Source organism: Akebia trifoliata, chromosome 5 (assembly GCF_017979445.1).
Source record: "Akebia trifoliata isolate Shusen 1 chromosome 5, ASM1797944v1, whole genome shotgun sequence".
NCBI lineage: Eukaryota > Viridiplantae > Streptophyta > Magnoliopsida > Ranunculales > Lardizabalaceae > Akebia > Akebia trifoliata.
In genome coordinates, this window is record NC_141379.1 from 24,551,646 (window position 1) to 24,568,645 (window position 17,000).

General features: G+C 35.9%; 1 protein-coding gene across 2 annotated transcripts; it reads left to right on the top strand.

Moving 5' to 3' along the window:
- Positions 1–1,470: 1,470 nt before the first annotated feature.
- Positions 1,471–16,675, top strand: MEE49 (Ribosomal RNA processing Brix domain protein). 2 transcript variants are annotated; one of them, XM_086443090.1, is made up of 12 exons: positions 1,471–1,598; positions 3,066–3,295; positions 3,426–3,506; positions 9,641–9,736; positions 11,957–12,040; positions 12,130–12,199; positions 12,442–12,524; positions 14,033–14,112; positions 15,693–15,791; positions 15,896–16,004; positions 16,164–16,253; positions 16,348–16,675. In XM_086443090.1, the coding sequence occupies exons 2-12, from the start codon at positions 3,068–3,070 to the stop codon at positions 16,384–16,386; spliced, it is 1,059 nt and encodes a 352-aa protein (XP_086299216.1). In that variant the 5' UTR covers positions 1,471–1,598; positions 3,066–3,067; the 3' UTR covers positions 16,387–16,675. The 2 variants fall into 2 exon arrangements, with proteins under 2 accessions (XP_086299216.1, XP_086299217.1); XM_086443091.1 differs by having other exon boundaries at positions 1,473–1,598; positions 3,059–3,295.
- Positions 16,676–17,000: the final 325 nt, after the last annotated feature.

Sequence of the window (17,000 nt, forward strand, 5' to 3'; positions counted from 1 at the left end):
CCATTCCACTAGGGATCATCCTCACCAAAAATCAGTCCATTCCAAAACTTCTAGCCCTAGTTTATAAGTTGAAAAATCGTGGGCCGTCCATTTTTTGTAAACCATTTTTGATGGGGTTAGAAGTTTTGGAATGGGCTGATTTTTGGTGATGATGATCTCCTCACCGTAGAGATCATTTTCACCAAAAATCAGCCCATTCCAAAACCTCTAGCCCCAGTTTACAAGTTGAAAAATTGTAGACCGTCCATTTTTTGTAAACCATTTTTGATGGGGTTAGAAGTTTTGGAATGGGCTGATTTTTGGTGATGATGATCTCCTCACCGTAGAGATCATTTTCACCAAAAATCAGCCCATTCCAAAACCTCTAGCCCTAGTTTACAAGTTGAAAAATCATAGACCATCCATTTTTTGTAAACCATTTTTGATGGGGTTAGAAGTTTTGGAATGGGCTGATTTTTGGTGATGATGATCTCCTCAACGTAGAGATCATTTTCACCAAAACTCAGCCCATTCCAAAACCTCTAACCCATGTTTTGCCAAAATGTTTGTTGCTGAACATTTCCCTATATATATATTAAGTTTTTTCAATGTAATCTTCTCTCCCAACCAAAACGCAAGAACCAACAGGTGGGGAACCGTGCAAGCTCCGATTCTCTCTCACAGTAAAACTTTAACCCCCTATTTTTTTCGACTGTGCGAGTTCTACAACCATCTTCTTCGACTGGCGAGCATCCAACTCTCTCTCTCTCTCACACACACACACACACACACACATACACACACTCACACACACACACACACACACACACACACACACACACAGTAAAACCCTATTCTTTTACCCTTCAAAATCCATCGGCTTCAACCTCAATGAAAATAATATTGATTTAAAAAAAAAAAAAATCTATTTCTTCAACGTTGATGTAAATCTTTATTCGAATTTTTCATAATTTTTTTCAAAAATTAAAGTTTATATGATTTTAAGACCATTTTTTTTCTTTTATACTCGAAGTTTAAACTAAATCTTCAACCTATTTCAATCTTAAAATCTTCAACCTACGAAGCTTGCAAGGTCAATTTGATTTTTACAAATCGATTTGATTTATCGAATCAGATATTATCGGATATCTAATATATTTTTCGAATTCGAAGTCGAATCTTAATTAGTGGTATCCAATCGGATTGGAATTCGGATATCAATATTTTTTTTTCAGATTCGAATTCAAATATAGCATTATCCGATCGGATATCTATCCGTTGACGGTCCTAGCATTAAATACTAGGGAAGAGAGGTGTTTACTTGACTGTTTCGATTTGCAATTATTTGAGGAGTAAATTGTAAATAAATAAAAATTTAAAACACACATAAAATAAGTTGTTTTTTAAAAGAGATCCACCGTTGGATCGTGGAATATCCAACGGCTATGAGTGTGTATATATATAAATTAACAAATAAAATAAACTAAACACAGATTACATAAAACTCATTCTTTCATCTCCTCTCTTCTTCTTCTTCTTCTTCAAGGTGAAACAAACCCTAGCCGTCGTCTCCCTCACCAGCCGAGTCCCCGTCGCCACCTCTTCGGAAAATCGAGGAGGTAAGATCTCTCTATCTGTCTGTCTGTCTCTCTCACGAATTAGTAAGGGCAACGCAGCCATAGTGATAGCCAAATTCGTGCTGCTCTGCTGCTGGAGTAACATTGAAGTTGACATCTCGTTTGGAACATTGGTGTGCACAGATACAATCACAGAATCATAGATGCTTCTCAATCGTATCTCGATGAGAAAAGCATCTTCGTTTCTATAAACACATCCACGTCAGCAAGGTCTCCAACGTTTGGGACATTGGTGCTGGAGTATTGGGCAACCTAGAAGCTTTTGTTTCCAAGCCATCTATGAGTGGTGCTGCTGGAGTAACATTGAAATTGGCATCGTTTGGGACATTGGTGTGCACAGATGACATAACCATAGATGCTTCTCACTCGTATCTTAATGAAAAGCATCTATGGTTCTATAGACACATTCACTTCAGCAAGGTCTGAAACGATGTCAATTTCAATGTTACTTGAGCATTTTCCTTGTTTTATATGGGTTAAAATGGGTGATTTACGGTTCTTGAATTTGTTTTGTTGGGTTTTTGGGATATGGTGTGGGTTGCCCATATTAATTAGTGGGGTGCTTTTATAATTACCCCACTTTTGACAGAACATTTAGTGGATGTTGTTGAAGTTAATTAATTAGGGGTTGTTATTTTCGTTAGTTTTTGTTATCAGTGAAGCTTTGCTTATGTTGAAATTTTAATATTTTTTTTGCTTAGTCTTAGCTATTTTAATTATTGAAATTAATAAGTAGGAGAACTGAGAACCAAACCCATCTAAGGTTGGTTTGGGTTGGTTCGGTTTGGTTCTGGATTTGTAGAACCGATCATGTTTGGTTCAATTCCGATTTTGCCCCCAAACCGAACCATGTGCACTCCTGATTGCGATTTATCACACAGTAATAAAAGGAGATTAATGGGATTTGGTAAACTATTGAAATTTTAAGCTGAAGAGCGATTATTGCAACTTTAGCTCTTGTTTCAGATGGTGATTGTATATGTGATAATTTGGGTTTTTCAGCCTACAAGTACCAGATGTCATGCAAAATTTAGTAGCTTAACATGCCAGATCTTTTGATGCTAATTAAATTAATATTTCCTTAATTGAACTGAAAACCCTAGAGTGTGGATTGTAAGAGAAACATCATTTGAGTATTTCTATAGGTTTACACTATTAGGCTTATTTGAACCAAGCCTAAGATGTTATATTTGTTCCATGAAGTGGGCTAGCCAAACACAAGAGTTAGATTTTTGTCCAACTCCCTCCCATATGGAATTCCTATGGACAAACAAACATGGGAGTTCATTTGACACCAAAAACCAACTCAAAAAACTCAAACTTCAGCAACCCTGCCTTCGAAATGAGCCCTTACCAGTTGTAACATTTTGAGATTGAATTTCCACTTAAGTCTACTGTTTTTTAGTTTTGCTTTATGACAATTCACTAACTATGCTTAAAAGATTATAGATATGGGTGGCAAGAGAAAGAATGACGAGGATGACAGCAAAACTATTGTAAAAGAAGAAAATGAAGGAATCCCTAATAAGATTAGAACTATATTGCCATCAATGATAAAGAACAAGGAGAAGAGATCCGCTATGCATGCTAAACTCAAGCATGAGAAGAAGCGTGATAAAAAGAAGGCGGCTAAGGCTCGAGAAGCCGCTGAGAAAAAAGCTCTCGAGCTTGGGGAAGAGGTTCTTTTCCTTATCTAATATTGTATGCAATTTTCATATTAATAGAAGGAAGACCTTGGATTCAGCTGAGATTTCTAGTTTTAAGATTAGTTTTTCGCACTAAATTGAAAGTTCTTTATTTGCTTTGTAGCTTCCACCGAAGAAGGTACCTCGTACAATTGAGAACACAAGGGAGTTTGATGAGACCATTTGCAAGCCTGATGATGAAGAGGTTCGTGATTCTCAGTCTCTTCTCTTACTTTTGATATGAGTTTTGCTTATCTATCATTGATATCTTAGTTTAGGTTTAGCAATATGGTTGATTTTAAGCCTTGATTTTGTATTCGGGACTGGGTCTTTATTTGCAATTAGGGCTGGTTGCTTTAGGATTTGTTTTTGACTCTATAAGGAATAAGAAAGTTCGCCTTTTTCATAGGCAGTTGATCACCCTCAAATGGTCTTGGACACCAATAACCTCATGGGGATTGATATTCCTCTCTCTCCCCTTTCTTTCTTATTTGATTTAAGCCACTTGATATAGGAGGATGCAACAACTACAAATTTACAACTGGTTTGCTGCTCAAGTAGTTTACTTAAAGGGTTAATTGGAGGAGTATGTGAGTACTCTACACAGCATGATAAAGGAAAAAACTGTCACTATCCACTAATCATATTACCTGTCACTAACTACTAACAAAGTGGAAAGGATTAGGAAAAGGCTCGTCTTGTGGAAAATGAAATATCTTTTGAAGGGGGGGAAGTTGACTTTGATCTGGAACACCTTCGAGCATTCCGATCCATTTTTTTGTCTCTTTTTACCCTTAGTAAGATTGAATCTTAGTTAGAAAAGTTGGTTAGGGACTTCTTGTGGAATGATATGCATGAAAATCTGAAGTTTCACCTGGTTAATTGGAAGGCAGTGTGCCGAATGAGGAAGTTGGGGGGGGGGGGGGGGCAACTTGGGATTAGGAGGTTAACGTCTGTTAACAAAGCTTTGCCAGGGAAGTGGTATTTGGCATTTTGGGGTTGAGAAAGAGGAACTTTGGAGGAAATTGCTTGCTGCGAAGTTTGGGAACAATCTGTTTGATTGGGAGGGTAAGCTGAGTAGATTGTAGTTTGAGTGTGGAGTGTGGAGAGCCATTTCTAAGTTGGGTGTTACATTGAGCGAGCACATTCGGTATGAAATGGGAAGAGGGGATCGTACTTGTTTGTGGGAGGACCGGGGGTGCAGTGATACTCCCTTACAATTTCTATTTCCTGGCCTGTATTCTTTTCTTTGAGGAAAAGACTGCCTTTCTCTACCTTCTTGATTCCTGAGAGGGGTGAGTCGTGGGATCTAGGGTTTGGAAGAAGGTTGAATGATTGGGAGATACAAGACGTTGTTTCTATCATTGATATACTTCACTCAATGGGCCTTTCGCTGGATAGGGAGGATCGTCGGATTTGGAAAACTAGTTCAGATGATTGTTTCTCGGTAAACTCTCTTTACATGACTCTCGAAGGTAATCTTGATGTGTGTTTCCCTTTTTCTTTCATTGGTCTTTTAAGGTTCCTCTAAGATTTCCTTCTTGTGGTTGGTGAACAAACTTCCCACGATTGATCTTCTTAGGCGTAAAGGTTTTTTTATTATTGATTATTGTTGCCTGTGTAAAAGGAATGATGAGTTTGTGGATCTTGTTCTCAATCGTTGTAAGGTGGCTTTTCTGGTTTGATCTTATTTCTTTTCCTTGTTTGAGGTGTCTTGGTGTCTTCTTGGTTCACTTGTCTCTCTTCTTTTTGATTGGGAATCACCATCCTTTGGTGGCAGGCGGAAGATGCTTTGGAAGCTAACTCCTTTTGCTATTTGGGTAGAAACTAGAATGTTCTATCAAAACATTTTGTGGGTACTTTGAACCATGTCTACAAGGCTACAACTACAAGTTTACTATAGAATATAGAAGAATGATTTGAAAGATAAATGTTAAATATACCTTATTGAACTCCACATAGAAGCATAATGAGAGTTCAAATTGTCATTTCGATGAAGTTGATTGTCATGCCCATCATAATCACGGGGAAAATGTTACAAGCCATAATATATTGTGTAGGAATTGGTCCCACTAAGTCTAAAAAAATTTGGTTTCTTGAATTCTGTGTGAAAGTATAACAAATGTGTGTTTAGTTAATTCTAATTGTGATTGGGAGGGAGAAAGAGGCAAGAATCCTTTGGGAGGGCTTTTCCATAGTGTGATTCTTGTTACAACAACATAGCCCAGGTTCACCTCAGTGGAGGCTTTACTCAAAGCACTATGCATTATTAAGAGTGTGTCAAAGCTTGAGAGGCATACAAGCCATCCATAATAAACCGACACCTCACGTTGCTCTGTACATTTTTAATGCCTCTTGTTAAAGGTGCACCCTGTACGTGCATTTGGTTATGGTACAACTGCCTTATAGGTTATAATAGCATAAAAAATATTTTTATATTTTTATGTTTAATGTTTTCTTCTACCATTAGTTAAATAATAATCTATTCTAAATTGAATAACATCAACAAAAAATCTCTTCCCGTATGAAATGGGACAATGCCTTTTCTTTTACTAGTTTTCCTAGAATATTCTTTTTCTTTTAATATTTAATTAATTATTTTTATTATGTTCTCTGTCTAGTTCTTATTCTAGACGGCATGGTTATGAGGCTTATTCCACCTGCACCTTGGAGTGTATGCTTATTGTCAAAATGCCTCAATCTATGCTTCACATTTAAAATATTGGTAAAGGAAGATATAAGCCTCTTCTTACAACAATTTGGAATTTGTTGGAGTATGCCAAGATCCATTTATTTGGTGTTCCATAGATATTCCTCGACTTTCCCCTCTTGGGGCGTTTATTTTGGTGGCTTCTCCCATTTGTTGTACTTTGGGACATTTGGAAGGATGGAAACAATGGAAATTTGTGGTACATTTTACCTTTTGTGGTTTGTTGGGGCATTTGGTTGGAAAGAAACTGAAGGGTGCTTGAGGGAGAGGAGCGTCCTTTAGATGTTGTGATCGTATCAATTATGAGTCTTGTTTTTTTTTTGGTGTAAAGTGTGAAAGGAGTTTAGAGCAGTCTTTTTTGAAGATTTTATGGGCAGATGGGAGTGAGTTTGTAGCATTGCCCTTGTTCTTGTTTTTCTCTTTCTCGACCACATCTTAATAAAATTTCTTGCTTTTGCTTATCAAATTTTTTATGGGAAAACTTGACTAGTAGTTTCATGTTGATTGAGTATATATTGTTTATGTCGATATCTATCATCTTGAATTTGGTTTGTGTGTGTGTGTGTGCTCTCGCGTATGCATGTCTTATGTTCCATTTTAGTTGATTGTTAAGGAACGGTTTTCTTTTTTGTTTTCCTTTTGAATTTTTTCCTTGGATGGTCATCTCAACCAATTCAATTGTAAGGGCCGGTACTTCAAAAGACATGCATTACACTTCTTAGACACTTCAAAAATCTATAACCTTGCAATTTTTAGACACTTCATCTTTATGTGACAATACCTCATTGATAGTGCACCCACCCTGATGTGTATTAGTTATGCCCAGTTAGCATTCTGGCCTACAACTTAACCAGTTATCTAGGTCTTCCTCTTGGTGCATCCTATACTAGCAAGGAAATTTGGGATTCAATTCTTGAAAGAATGGGGAAGAGGCTGAGCACATAGAAAGCCAAGTATCTATTCAAGGGGGAAGTTAACTTTAATTAAAAGCACGCTTGCAAGTATCCCAATTTATTGCCTCTCACTTTTTCTTCGCCTTGGAGTGTGGATTTGAAGTTGGACAGGATTTGTAGGAATTTCTTTTGGCATGATAAGGAGAATAGAAGAAAGTACCATATAGTGAGTTGGAAGAGGATTTACTTTTCTAAGAACAAAGGGGGCTTGGCGGTTAGGAAACTTTGCATTGATGGATGCGGCTCTTTTGACAAAATGGTTGTAGAGATTTGGGGAGGAAGATGATGGTCTTTGCAAAGAGATTGTGTCTTAGAAATATAGTGTAAAAGAGTTTGGGTGGGAGAGTAAGGAGGGGTATAGGTTGTGGTGTTTGGAAAGGCATTCTTAGATGCACACCTCTTTTCATAAGAAAGTGTGGAAAGGAAATAGGATCTGATTTTGGGAAGATTTGGAAGGAATGTGTACAAATAGTGAGTGCCACGTAGTAAAGAGCGACTAGACGTATTTTTATTTTAGAAGACTTGTGGTGTAAGGAGTTGCCTCTATTGGAGCTTTTCCCAGTTCTTTTTGCAATCTCAACTAAGAAGGGGAGGCCGATCAGGGGTTTTTTTGATGAAGGATAATGCGTCAAGATTGTCGGATTTTGGTTTTAGAAGGAATTTTAATGATTGGGAGCTCACAAGTTTGGAGGGACTCTTGGAATTGTTGGAGGCAATCAATGTATGTGTGGAGGAGGATCGAAGTCTTTGGGTCGGCACCTGAGATGAGGTTTTTCTATAATGGATCAATTGATCAAAAGAGGATTCTAAACTCCAAACTGTTGCTTGATGTGTTTAAGGGATGGGTAGTCAACGAATCACTTGCTTTTTCATTGTGCCATTGCCCATCGGGTTTGATCTCATTTTCTTGGGTTATTTGGAGTTTTGGGTTGCTTTCCTCCTTCTATTAAGGCTCTTTTGGAGTCTTGGTTCTCATGGTGTGATGCTTTTAGAGCCTCAAATAGGATTCTTTGGAGCATTCTACCGGGAGCAATCTTTTGGGGCCTTTGGAAGGAGGGGAATAGACGTACTTTCAAGGGCAACGTATTAGAGTTGAACGATCTTATTTATCAATATTGGATTTTTTGTTTTTTCGAGGGAAAGATGTTCATAAAATTCAATGGTATTTTCTTTGAAGATTTTGTTGTTAGATGGGACCTAGTTTGTAATTTAGAGGCAACTTAAGGGGCTGCTCGCTCTCTCGCTCTCTTTGATAAGTTGTCTTGGGGCCATCTTGTCCCCTTTTTATAAAAAAAAATTTAACTTATAAAAAAAATGTTGCATAATGCAGGGGTGGAGCCAAGATTTTCTTTTGGGTTGGGGGGAACTATACTTAAAAGATAAGGTCAAAGTGCTTTAATATGACTGATTTTGGAAGGAGAATTCATTAGTATACTAGAGAATATCTAAGTCAAAGGTGCAATCTTGTCAGTTTAAAAACATAGGGTATCTTAAATATTCACCAAAATGCCTATATATTTTCTCATAGATGAATGCAAAAATGACCTCATTACCCTTGTCTTCAACTTGAAACTAAAATCAACCAATTAATTTCTCTATTAGGTAAAATTTCCCCTAATCTTCAACCTTAAGATTTCTCTACTTTAACCTTCAAATCTAAAAAATAAGATAGGATTTTTGAAGTGAAAGATGATGAGACTTTTTGATAGAATATTTTAGAATTTTTATTAAGGGATTAAGGTGCGATTCAAAATGATGGATTGAAAATGAGGTTAAATAGATTAAAATTAATTTACCAAAGGATTCGAGCTTGAAGGAAATTGTTTTTAGGAAGAAAGATTGAAGGTTTTTTTATTAGAGGTTGAATGTGAGGGCATTTAGGTAATTTTCTACTAGTCTAGAAAAGAAGAACAAAGTCAAAGGGGCATGCCATCGGTTTTATAAAACATGGAATGTCAAATATTAATCAAAATATAGAAGGTGTCTAAATCACTCAAAAAATTAAAGGGGAGGGGGCAAGAAGGTAAAAAAGGAAATGTTTTGAAAACACAGGGATATCTCCAATATTCATAAAAATAGAGGGATATCCAAAGCACCAAAAAACTGTGGGTGGGGGGGAGGGCACGCAAATTGTGTGGTCAGGAAATTAAGTGGAAGGGAAGGGGGCAACACCATCAAAGTGGAATCATTAGTTGGAAATATGGGATATCTCAAATAATGGCTAGTTGTAGAGGGGCTGCTTAAATTATCCAAAAAGTAGGGGGGGAGGGCGAACTGCCCCTTCTTGCCCACCCTAGCTCTGCCCGTCCAGATGGGAATATAAAAGCTTATTTGGAATTTTCAAGGTCATATGTATGGTTTTTTCATAGTTATTCATTTTATATGTATTGTTCCATAGTTAATGGATAGGGTATCTCTCATACGGCGTAGAAAGTATATATATATTTTTATGGGTAAGCTGGACTTGAACCCATGACCTCATGGTTGCTTTGCAATTTGTCAAACCAACTGAGCTATAGTTCTAAGCTGTAGAAATTACATGTTTGATTTAAGCTTGAGCCGATTATATCTTAGTGGTCATATTACTTCATTTTTGTCATATTACTTCATTTTTGTAGTATATTTAATTATTTTTCTTGTTTAGCATAATTCTTCTTTCACTGTGTATGTATGCAGCTGTTTGCAGGAAATGATGCAGATGAGTTTAGTTCGATTCTTAAACGAGAATTGATTTCAAAGATATTGATCACTACATGTCGTTTCAATTCTAGTGTATGTTCCCTCTCTTCTTCTTCTTCTTTTTAATGCTTGTTAAAATGTCATTGCAAATAACATAGAAGCTATTCTGCTTTCTATCTTTCTGCAGCATTAAATGAACTTTTGGTTGTGAATGTTAGGACTTTCTGGGGGTGATTGTGTCATGCTTTGTAGTATTTGGTTTTCTTAGTCACTATGGTACTAATTAGGGATATTATTGTATTACTCTTATTTCTCATTATCTCTTTCTTATATTCTTCTTCTCCTCTTATTATTTTTCCTTTCTTCCTTTCACTTTCTCATAATTAACCCTAGTTATTTCAAAACCAAATTCATATCAGAGCAATAAGATCCAAAAGGAGCTGGTTTGAGAATATGAGAAGAGATCAGGTGTTAATGTTATCATCCATATGGCAGACATCAGCAGTCTTACGGCTAGATGGTGTCAAAATGGGTCAATAATAGGCGGTGGACCCCTAAGGCCTAGATGAGGTCTAGGCAGGGCTTAAGTGACATAAAAGATAAATGTTTCAATTTTTTATATGCAGTAAAGATCATCATACAAGAAAAAAGGAGCAAGAGAATTATATAAGTCGTCATTGCCAAGTTAGCTCCAAGCTACAGACGGAGCAAGTTGGTAAATCAACACAGCTAACATATAAGCAAAATTTTCGAGTAGCTTATGAGGTGATGTACAATTAGCATATTTGTGCGCATGTGTGATTGTACAATAGCAGTATGTGTTGAATATCACCAATTTTTTTTTATTGGTATTTTTCTAATAAAAATAAAAATAAGAAAAATTGCAATGATCACTAATAGTTCTAATTTTTTTATAATCTTTTTATTTCTAATTCATTATTGTGTATTTAATTTTCACGTTTAACAAGTAGGTAGAATGTATAAACTGAAATTTTGGATAGATCGATCCAAGAAATCTTGCTTCTTGAATGTTGAATTATTGATTCTTTCAAATATAATTTATTCTTACTTCTTGACTCTTGACTCTTTCTTGTTGAGCTTGATGCAAATGATTTGAAGAGTAGAATATGCAATTAGATTGTTAAAAAAAAAAGAACTTAAAAAGGGAGGTAAAAATAAGTGTAGAAGTGAGTTAAAATAAGAATAGAAATAGGTTAGTGTTACTTATTGAAAAAAAGGGTTAGTGTTGTACAATTTTTTTTTTTTTTTTTTTTTTGGGGGGGGGGGGGGGGGGGAATGAGTATTATAATTTTTTTTAATATCCAATGGACAAGAATGTGATCGCATATGCAATTGCATACTTATGTGTGTGATGGCATAATGATCTAATCTCATATGCCATGATGTCTTATTACTCAAATTGGCACATGCAACCTCATATGACACTTATGCATTTAAGCAAAATAAAAATCATGTAATGGCCAATATGCAAGCGGTTTAATTCCCCTTCTCCAATATCTTTTAATTTTAGACATGCCCTCCAAGTTTGGGTGAATATTTGAGAGACTCTTCATGTTTTAAAATTGATTAAATAACCATTAGACTACGGTTTCTATAAAAATATTACAAAATTTATCATCTTGACCTCACTTTTTGAAACCCTGCTTAAAACGGTGGGTCTAAGCAGTCTAGGTGGCCCAAATGGGGCCTAGGCGTAGCTTTTGACAACATTGATATCAAAGATAGAATGTGTACTCCTTTATCGATATCTTGTGAAGGCAGAATGGGACTGGTGTAAACTGGGACTGGTGTAAACTGACTACCAGATTGTTTAAATGTTTGAAGCAAATCAGCCTTCCTATAGAGATGTGTTTGATTTTATTTTGGTAACTTTTCAGTAATTTTTGTAAAAACACTATTGAGATTAGCTTTTGCAGTAGTGCTTTCCAACAACAAAAGTTATTTGGTGATGCTAATGATAGTATCACATAAATGCATATTGTGATCGAGAAAGGAAAGGCAGCAAAGAGTGGTGTAATTCTTTTGGAGATCAGGGCTTTATGACTCAACATTGTCTTCTAAACCTAGCTGGTCCACTAAGACCAAATTTCACTAAGGCGACTTGCAGTTGGTGACCATGAATGGCACTTTCTTTGAATTTGTTCTCCCCTCCCCCTTCTTCCTTCAACTTTTCTCACGAATAATCCTACATCTTAACAAATTGAGTCTTTTGCATGTTTTAGTAAATTTCTTCTGCGAGCAATTGTCTGGGGTTTTAATTCCATCATTGGTTATACATTTTTCTTTTTACAGAGAGGACCTGCATTTGTTTCAGAACTACTCTCGGTGATCCCAAATGCTCACTATTATAAGAGAGGAACCTATGACTTGAAAAAGGTGCTTTGAATTTCGAAGATGATACCAATTTTTGTTATTTAACAATTTGAGTCCTGGTTCTGGAAGAGGTGATATTGTTCTTTTTGCAGATTGTAGAATATGCAAGGCACAAGGATTTCACTTCTATAATAGTTGTCCACACTAGCCGTAGGGAACCAGGTTAGCATCGCTCCTTGGAAGGCCATCAAGGTCTCCAGATTGTGTTGAAGGGCTATTAAGTTGTTATCCATTGGGTCATGTCTTGGTCAAATATAACTGTAAAGATGAGGTGCCTGATCATATTGGGAGGTTTTATGTGAGAGAAAGCCCATGTCTCAGGCTCTTCTTCTCCCCATATATTTTTTTTCTTTTATTGTCATTGTGGGTGTTTTAATCTTCACATCTTGTTGTTCGTTCTGCAGATGCTCTTCTGGTTATTGGCTTACCTGATGGACCTACTGCACATTTTAAGCTATCGAATCTTGTTTTACGTAAGGATATTAAGGTATGTTCATTACGAGCTAATTATATTGGTTGTGCAAATTTTGTCCATTCTAGAAGGAAGTACCAGAATATGTGCAAAATGTTCTATTTTAAAGAAGATTTCCTGAAACAATGACAAACTAGGTATCCTCCAAGTTTACCATTTTTTTTCTATTTCTGGTAATCTGGTCATCCTACTTAAAAACTCTTATTTTTAGGATAGTAACCCTGATTCGTTAGGATTGGAGCAGGGTCACTAAGGAGGGAAGTGCATTTTGTATGCGTTCTTTTTAATTTTTTACATTTTGTAACTCGACACTTGTTCTATGGCTGGTTACCTCAACCAGTCTTTTTTCGATAAGGTATGTTCATTACGGGCTAATTATAATGGTTGTGCAAGTTTTGTCCATTCTAGAAGGAAGTACCAGAATATGTGCAGAATGTTCTATTTTAAAGAAGATTTCTTGAAACAATGACAAACTAGGTATCCTCCAAGTTTACCATTTTTTCCTATTTCTGGTAATCTGATCATCCTACTTAAAAACTCTTATTTTTAGGATAGTAGCCCTGATTCGTTAGGATTGGAGCAGGGTCGGTAAGGAGGGAAGTGCATTTTGTATGCGTTCTTTTTAATTTTTTGCGTTTTGTAACCATTGTTCTTTTTCTTATAATATTTGGTCAACCTTCCTGGGTCTTTTCCGTATTAACTGGGTCCCTTCTCGTAAGTTCTCCTCATTGTTAGTAGAGTGAACCAGTAATGCCTTCTACACCAGAAAAAGGATCCTTTGGGCTATGCTTCCTCGGCTATTGCTTGAGGGGTCTGGAACGAGAAAACAACAGAGTGTTCAATAATAAGAGTAGTATCTCTCTTGCAGGTTTGTTGGAGATATTGGGTTTGTTATACCTTTGGTCAAAGCATAATATAGAGTTCGCGGTGACTACTTTTGATGATTTTATTTTTAGATGGGACTCTTTATGTAATCATTGACACTGTTTTTTTCTTTTCTTTGTAGCTCTTCTTGAGGCTTTCTCGGCCTCTTTGTTTCTTGTTTTCCTCTCTAATCAATATATTATACATTTCAAAAAAATAAAATAAAATAAAAATTGCTTCTACTTATGGAAGAACTGTAAAAACCGCAGTGAATCCAATGTCACTCCAGCATTAGTGTAATAAAAATTATGGAAGGATGGTTTTAGTTACAAATATAATATGTGATGGTGTCTTTCTCCCATAAATCCCTAATGAAGGGACAAAGTCTTGATGAAAGGACTTTGACTTAAGACTCAAAAAGGAAGATCTATAATCTATTGATGAAAAATGTTGCGGTGAGACACGAGCTAGTTGTGAATTATGATCATTGACCTTATCAATTTTCTTATTTCTTAAACAATTTAAATGGAACATAGTATACTTATTATATGGGTGCTTATCAAAGGAAAAAAAAATTATTGTGGCATTTGAAATATATTTGTGAAGGAAATGAATTTTGATGTGTATTTTTTATGCCCCTGATTTGCTATGTTTTGCAGAATCATGGTAATCCAACTAGTCACAAGCCTGAGCTAGTTTTGAACAACTTTACAACACGACTGGGACATCGTGTTGGAAGGTATCAACCTCTTTCTTCATTTTCCAGTGACTGAAGATAATATTATTTGAAGTGTGTTTCTACTTGCCATATAACTGGGACGCAACACATGTTTGGTGCCTGCAGGATATGGTGTGTCACAGTAATTACCTACAAACGACATTATTTATTCTATATTTTTTCTGGAACTTCTATCATATAATGAGGATGACTCCTTTAGTTCTATTAACATTTTTCTTCCTAAAATGCCCCTTTTATAAGTCCTATACTATTAGTGGCATTTTGATATTTTCATTTCTAGCAAATCAAAATTACCAAATAATTTACAATTAAGTTTCTACGACTTTATTCCTATATTAGACCATGTGTCGCTCTCTTGATCTCTCTTAAAAAAGAATGCATCTACATCTTGCTCTTGAAATTTTTTAAAACCTTATAGTTATAACATCTAATGCACAAATTGATGTGGTCTTAATAAAACCAGCTTTCTACTGAAAATCTTTTCTCTGACATGAAGTATTTCCACATAACTGTGAATACAATATTTATTTTGATTTAGAATTCCTCTAATACCCTTTACAGTTTAACTTCTTAACATAAAGAATAATGATGAATGCATGCGGTCTTGGTGCATGGTTGGGTACGCAGCTGACTTGGCAAGGGCACAGAACCGCACATCTTTTTCATGTGTATCCTGATGAAAACGATCTATGGTTCTGTACCCTTGCCACATCAGCTGCGTACCCAACCACGTACCATGACCGTGTGCATTCATCACGACTCTAATATAAATGTAGGAAAGGCTAGTAAGTATTATTTAAATGAGTGTTCACTTTTTTATTTTAAAAGATTGTTTATTCAAGGAGTTGATTGCTGAAATTTACTTTTGTTGATACCAATAAAAGACTGGAAAGTAATCACCCTTTTGCCCACATTTAATAACACCTGGAGAAAAGGTTCCTTTTGGTCACTAGGTGATCTTCTGAACTAAAAATTTCAAAAAGTGGGCTTAGCCATAGCTCAGAGGTTCAAGGCCAGCTTACCAATAACAAAAAATTAAAATAGTACAAAAAAGGGTTACGTGGAGTGGGACCTTTAGCGGAGTCGCCCCATTGAATGAATTATTTCTGGGACAAGGCTTTGATGATGAGGGCCCATTGAATTAATTATCAATTAAATTGCCTACCTACTTTTTCAATAATATTTAATTAAATTTTATTTAGAAAAAAATGTTACAAAATCAACAACTTTACTTGAGCAGCACATTTACCACAAGTTCCCCTAGGTTTTTTTCCCCCCCAATAATTAAGCTTACAATATGAGAAGTGTATATATGCATAAGCTGATATTTATTAAAACCATATTGACTATGTATAAACAATAGTTAAAATAAATTGAATAAAGTAAATTAAGAATATTTCAAAAGTGCATCAGTGTGTCCAACATGAGTATCCAACATGGCCACTTCTTATTAAAAGAGTGTCCTTGTAGCGTATTCCACTTCAAACATGACATCATGATATTTTAGTTTCATTTGATAACTGTCCACATTTCCTGAATTTTCTTTAACATTTTCTTTTGTTGAATTGTTTTTTCTTAAGGCTGATACAATCACTTTTCCCTCAAGATCCCAATTTCCGTGGACGACGAGTTGTAACTTTCCACAATCAGCGGGATTTTATATTCTTTCGCCACCATAGGTTTGTCTATAGTCCATATCTTGTGCTGAATGCTGCATTCTTGGCCAAGGGTCTGAGTATTAGATTTTGCAATGTTGTAACTTTTGTTTCTTTTATGCTACCAGGTATATTTTTGAAAACAAAGAAAGTAAAGAGAATGACAAAAAAGCTAAGAAACCCAAGGACATAAATGGCGAGAACATCCCTCAAGGGAAAATGATTGCACGCCTTCAGGTTTGAAGTCTACTGATTTATTTATTTTACTTGCTTGTTTTTTTGGTTGATTTTAATAAAGATGTACTAGTAGAGGCTAAATTACAAGATTTGATATGAAAACTGCTTTGGCTGATGACTCTGTATATTTGTCTCTCTTTACCCCACCAAAACTTGCAGGAATGTGGTCCCCGTTTCACACTGAAGTTGATCAGTTTGCAGCATGGAACATTTGATACCAAAGGAGGGGAATACGAGTGGGTTCACAAGGTATTGTACTTCTTTTCCCAAATTTATCTAGTTTTATCTGATTCATAAGCTTATTATTTGCCCCCCCATTTACGTTTATTTTTGTGAATGTTAGGCGGAGATGGATACTAGCCGCAGGAGATTTTTCTTGTGATCTGCTTGGGGATTTTGCTTTCAAGTTGCTAGGCTGTGGAGTAGAAGCGACCTTTTTTTTCACCATTTAAGTCAGAGATTCAATTCCGGTCTTGAACAGATCTAAAGTGGCGGTTCTGTTCTCATCCTTGCCTGTTGTGCCAAACTTTCACCTGTCTTATAGAGAACAAGTGCTCAGTTTTGCATCCTAAATCTTGTATGAACGTCGAGTGCTATGTTTTTCGCTGATTTCAAATTAAATTATAAAAAAGCTGCAATTCACATACTGATAATAGTGATTTTTTTCCTGATGCTGTGGTATTTTTCCAATGATACAACGCAAGTGCTGTCATATTTCATCTATCCCAAAATTTTGGTTTTATCTGAATGAATCCGTTCCTTCATTCAACATGCCAAGTACTGAACTTAGGGAAGTCATTTACCATACCCACCTTTGTTGTTGTTGTTGTTTGTTGTAGTACAACAATTTTTGTAAAATTATGACACCAAATAAGGCTTGGATCCATAGTTTAGTTGGTTTGGCACATTGCAAAGCAACTTTGAGGTTTGAGTTCAAGTCCAGCTTACCCATGTAAAGAAAAGGAGTAATGCTTAAGTGACCCCAAGAATGGACCT

Coding starts and splice junctions, on each gene's coding strand:
- MEE49 (XM_086443090.1), top strand. CDS start 3,068: ATGGGTGGCAAGAGAAAGAATGACGAGGATGACAGCAAAACTATTGTA. Junction 9,737..11,956: donor CATGTCGTTTCAATTCTAGT/GTATGTTCCCTC, acceptor TTCTTTTTACAG/AGAGGACCTGCATTTGTTTC. Junction 15,792..15,895: donor ATATTCTTTCGCCACCATAG/GTTTGTCTATAG, acceptor TTATGCTACCAG/GTATATTTTTGAAAACAAAG.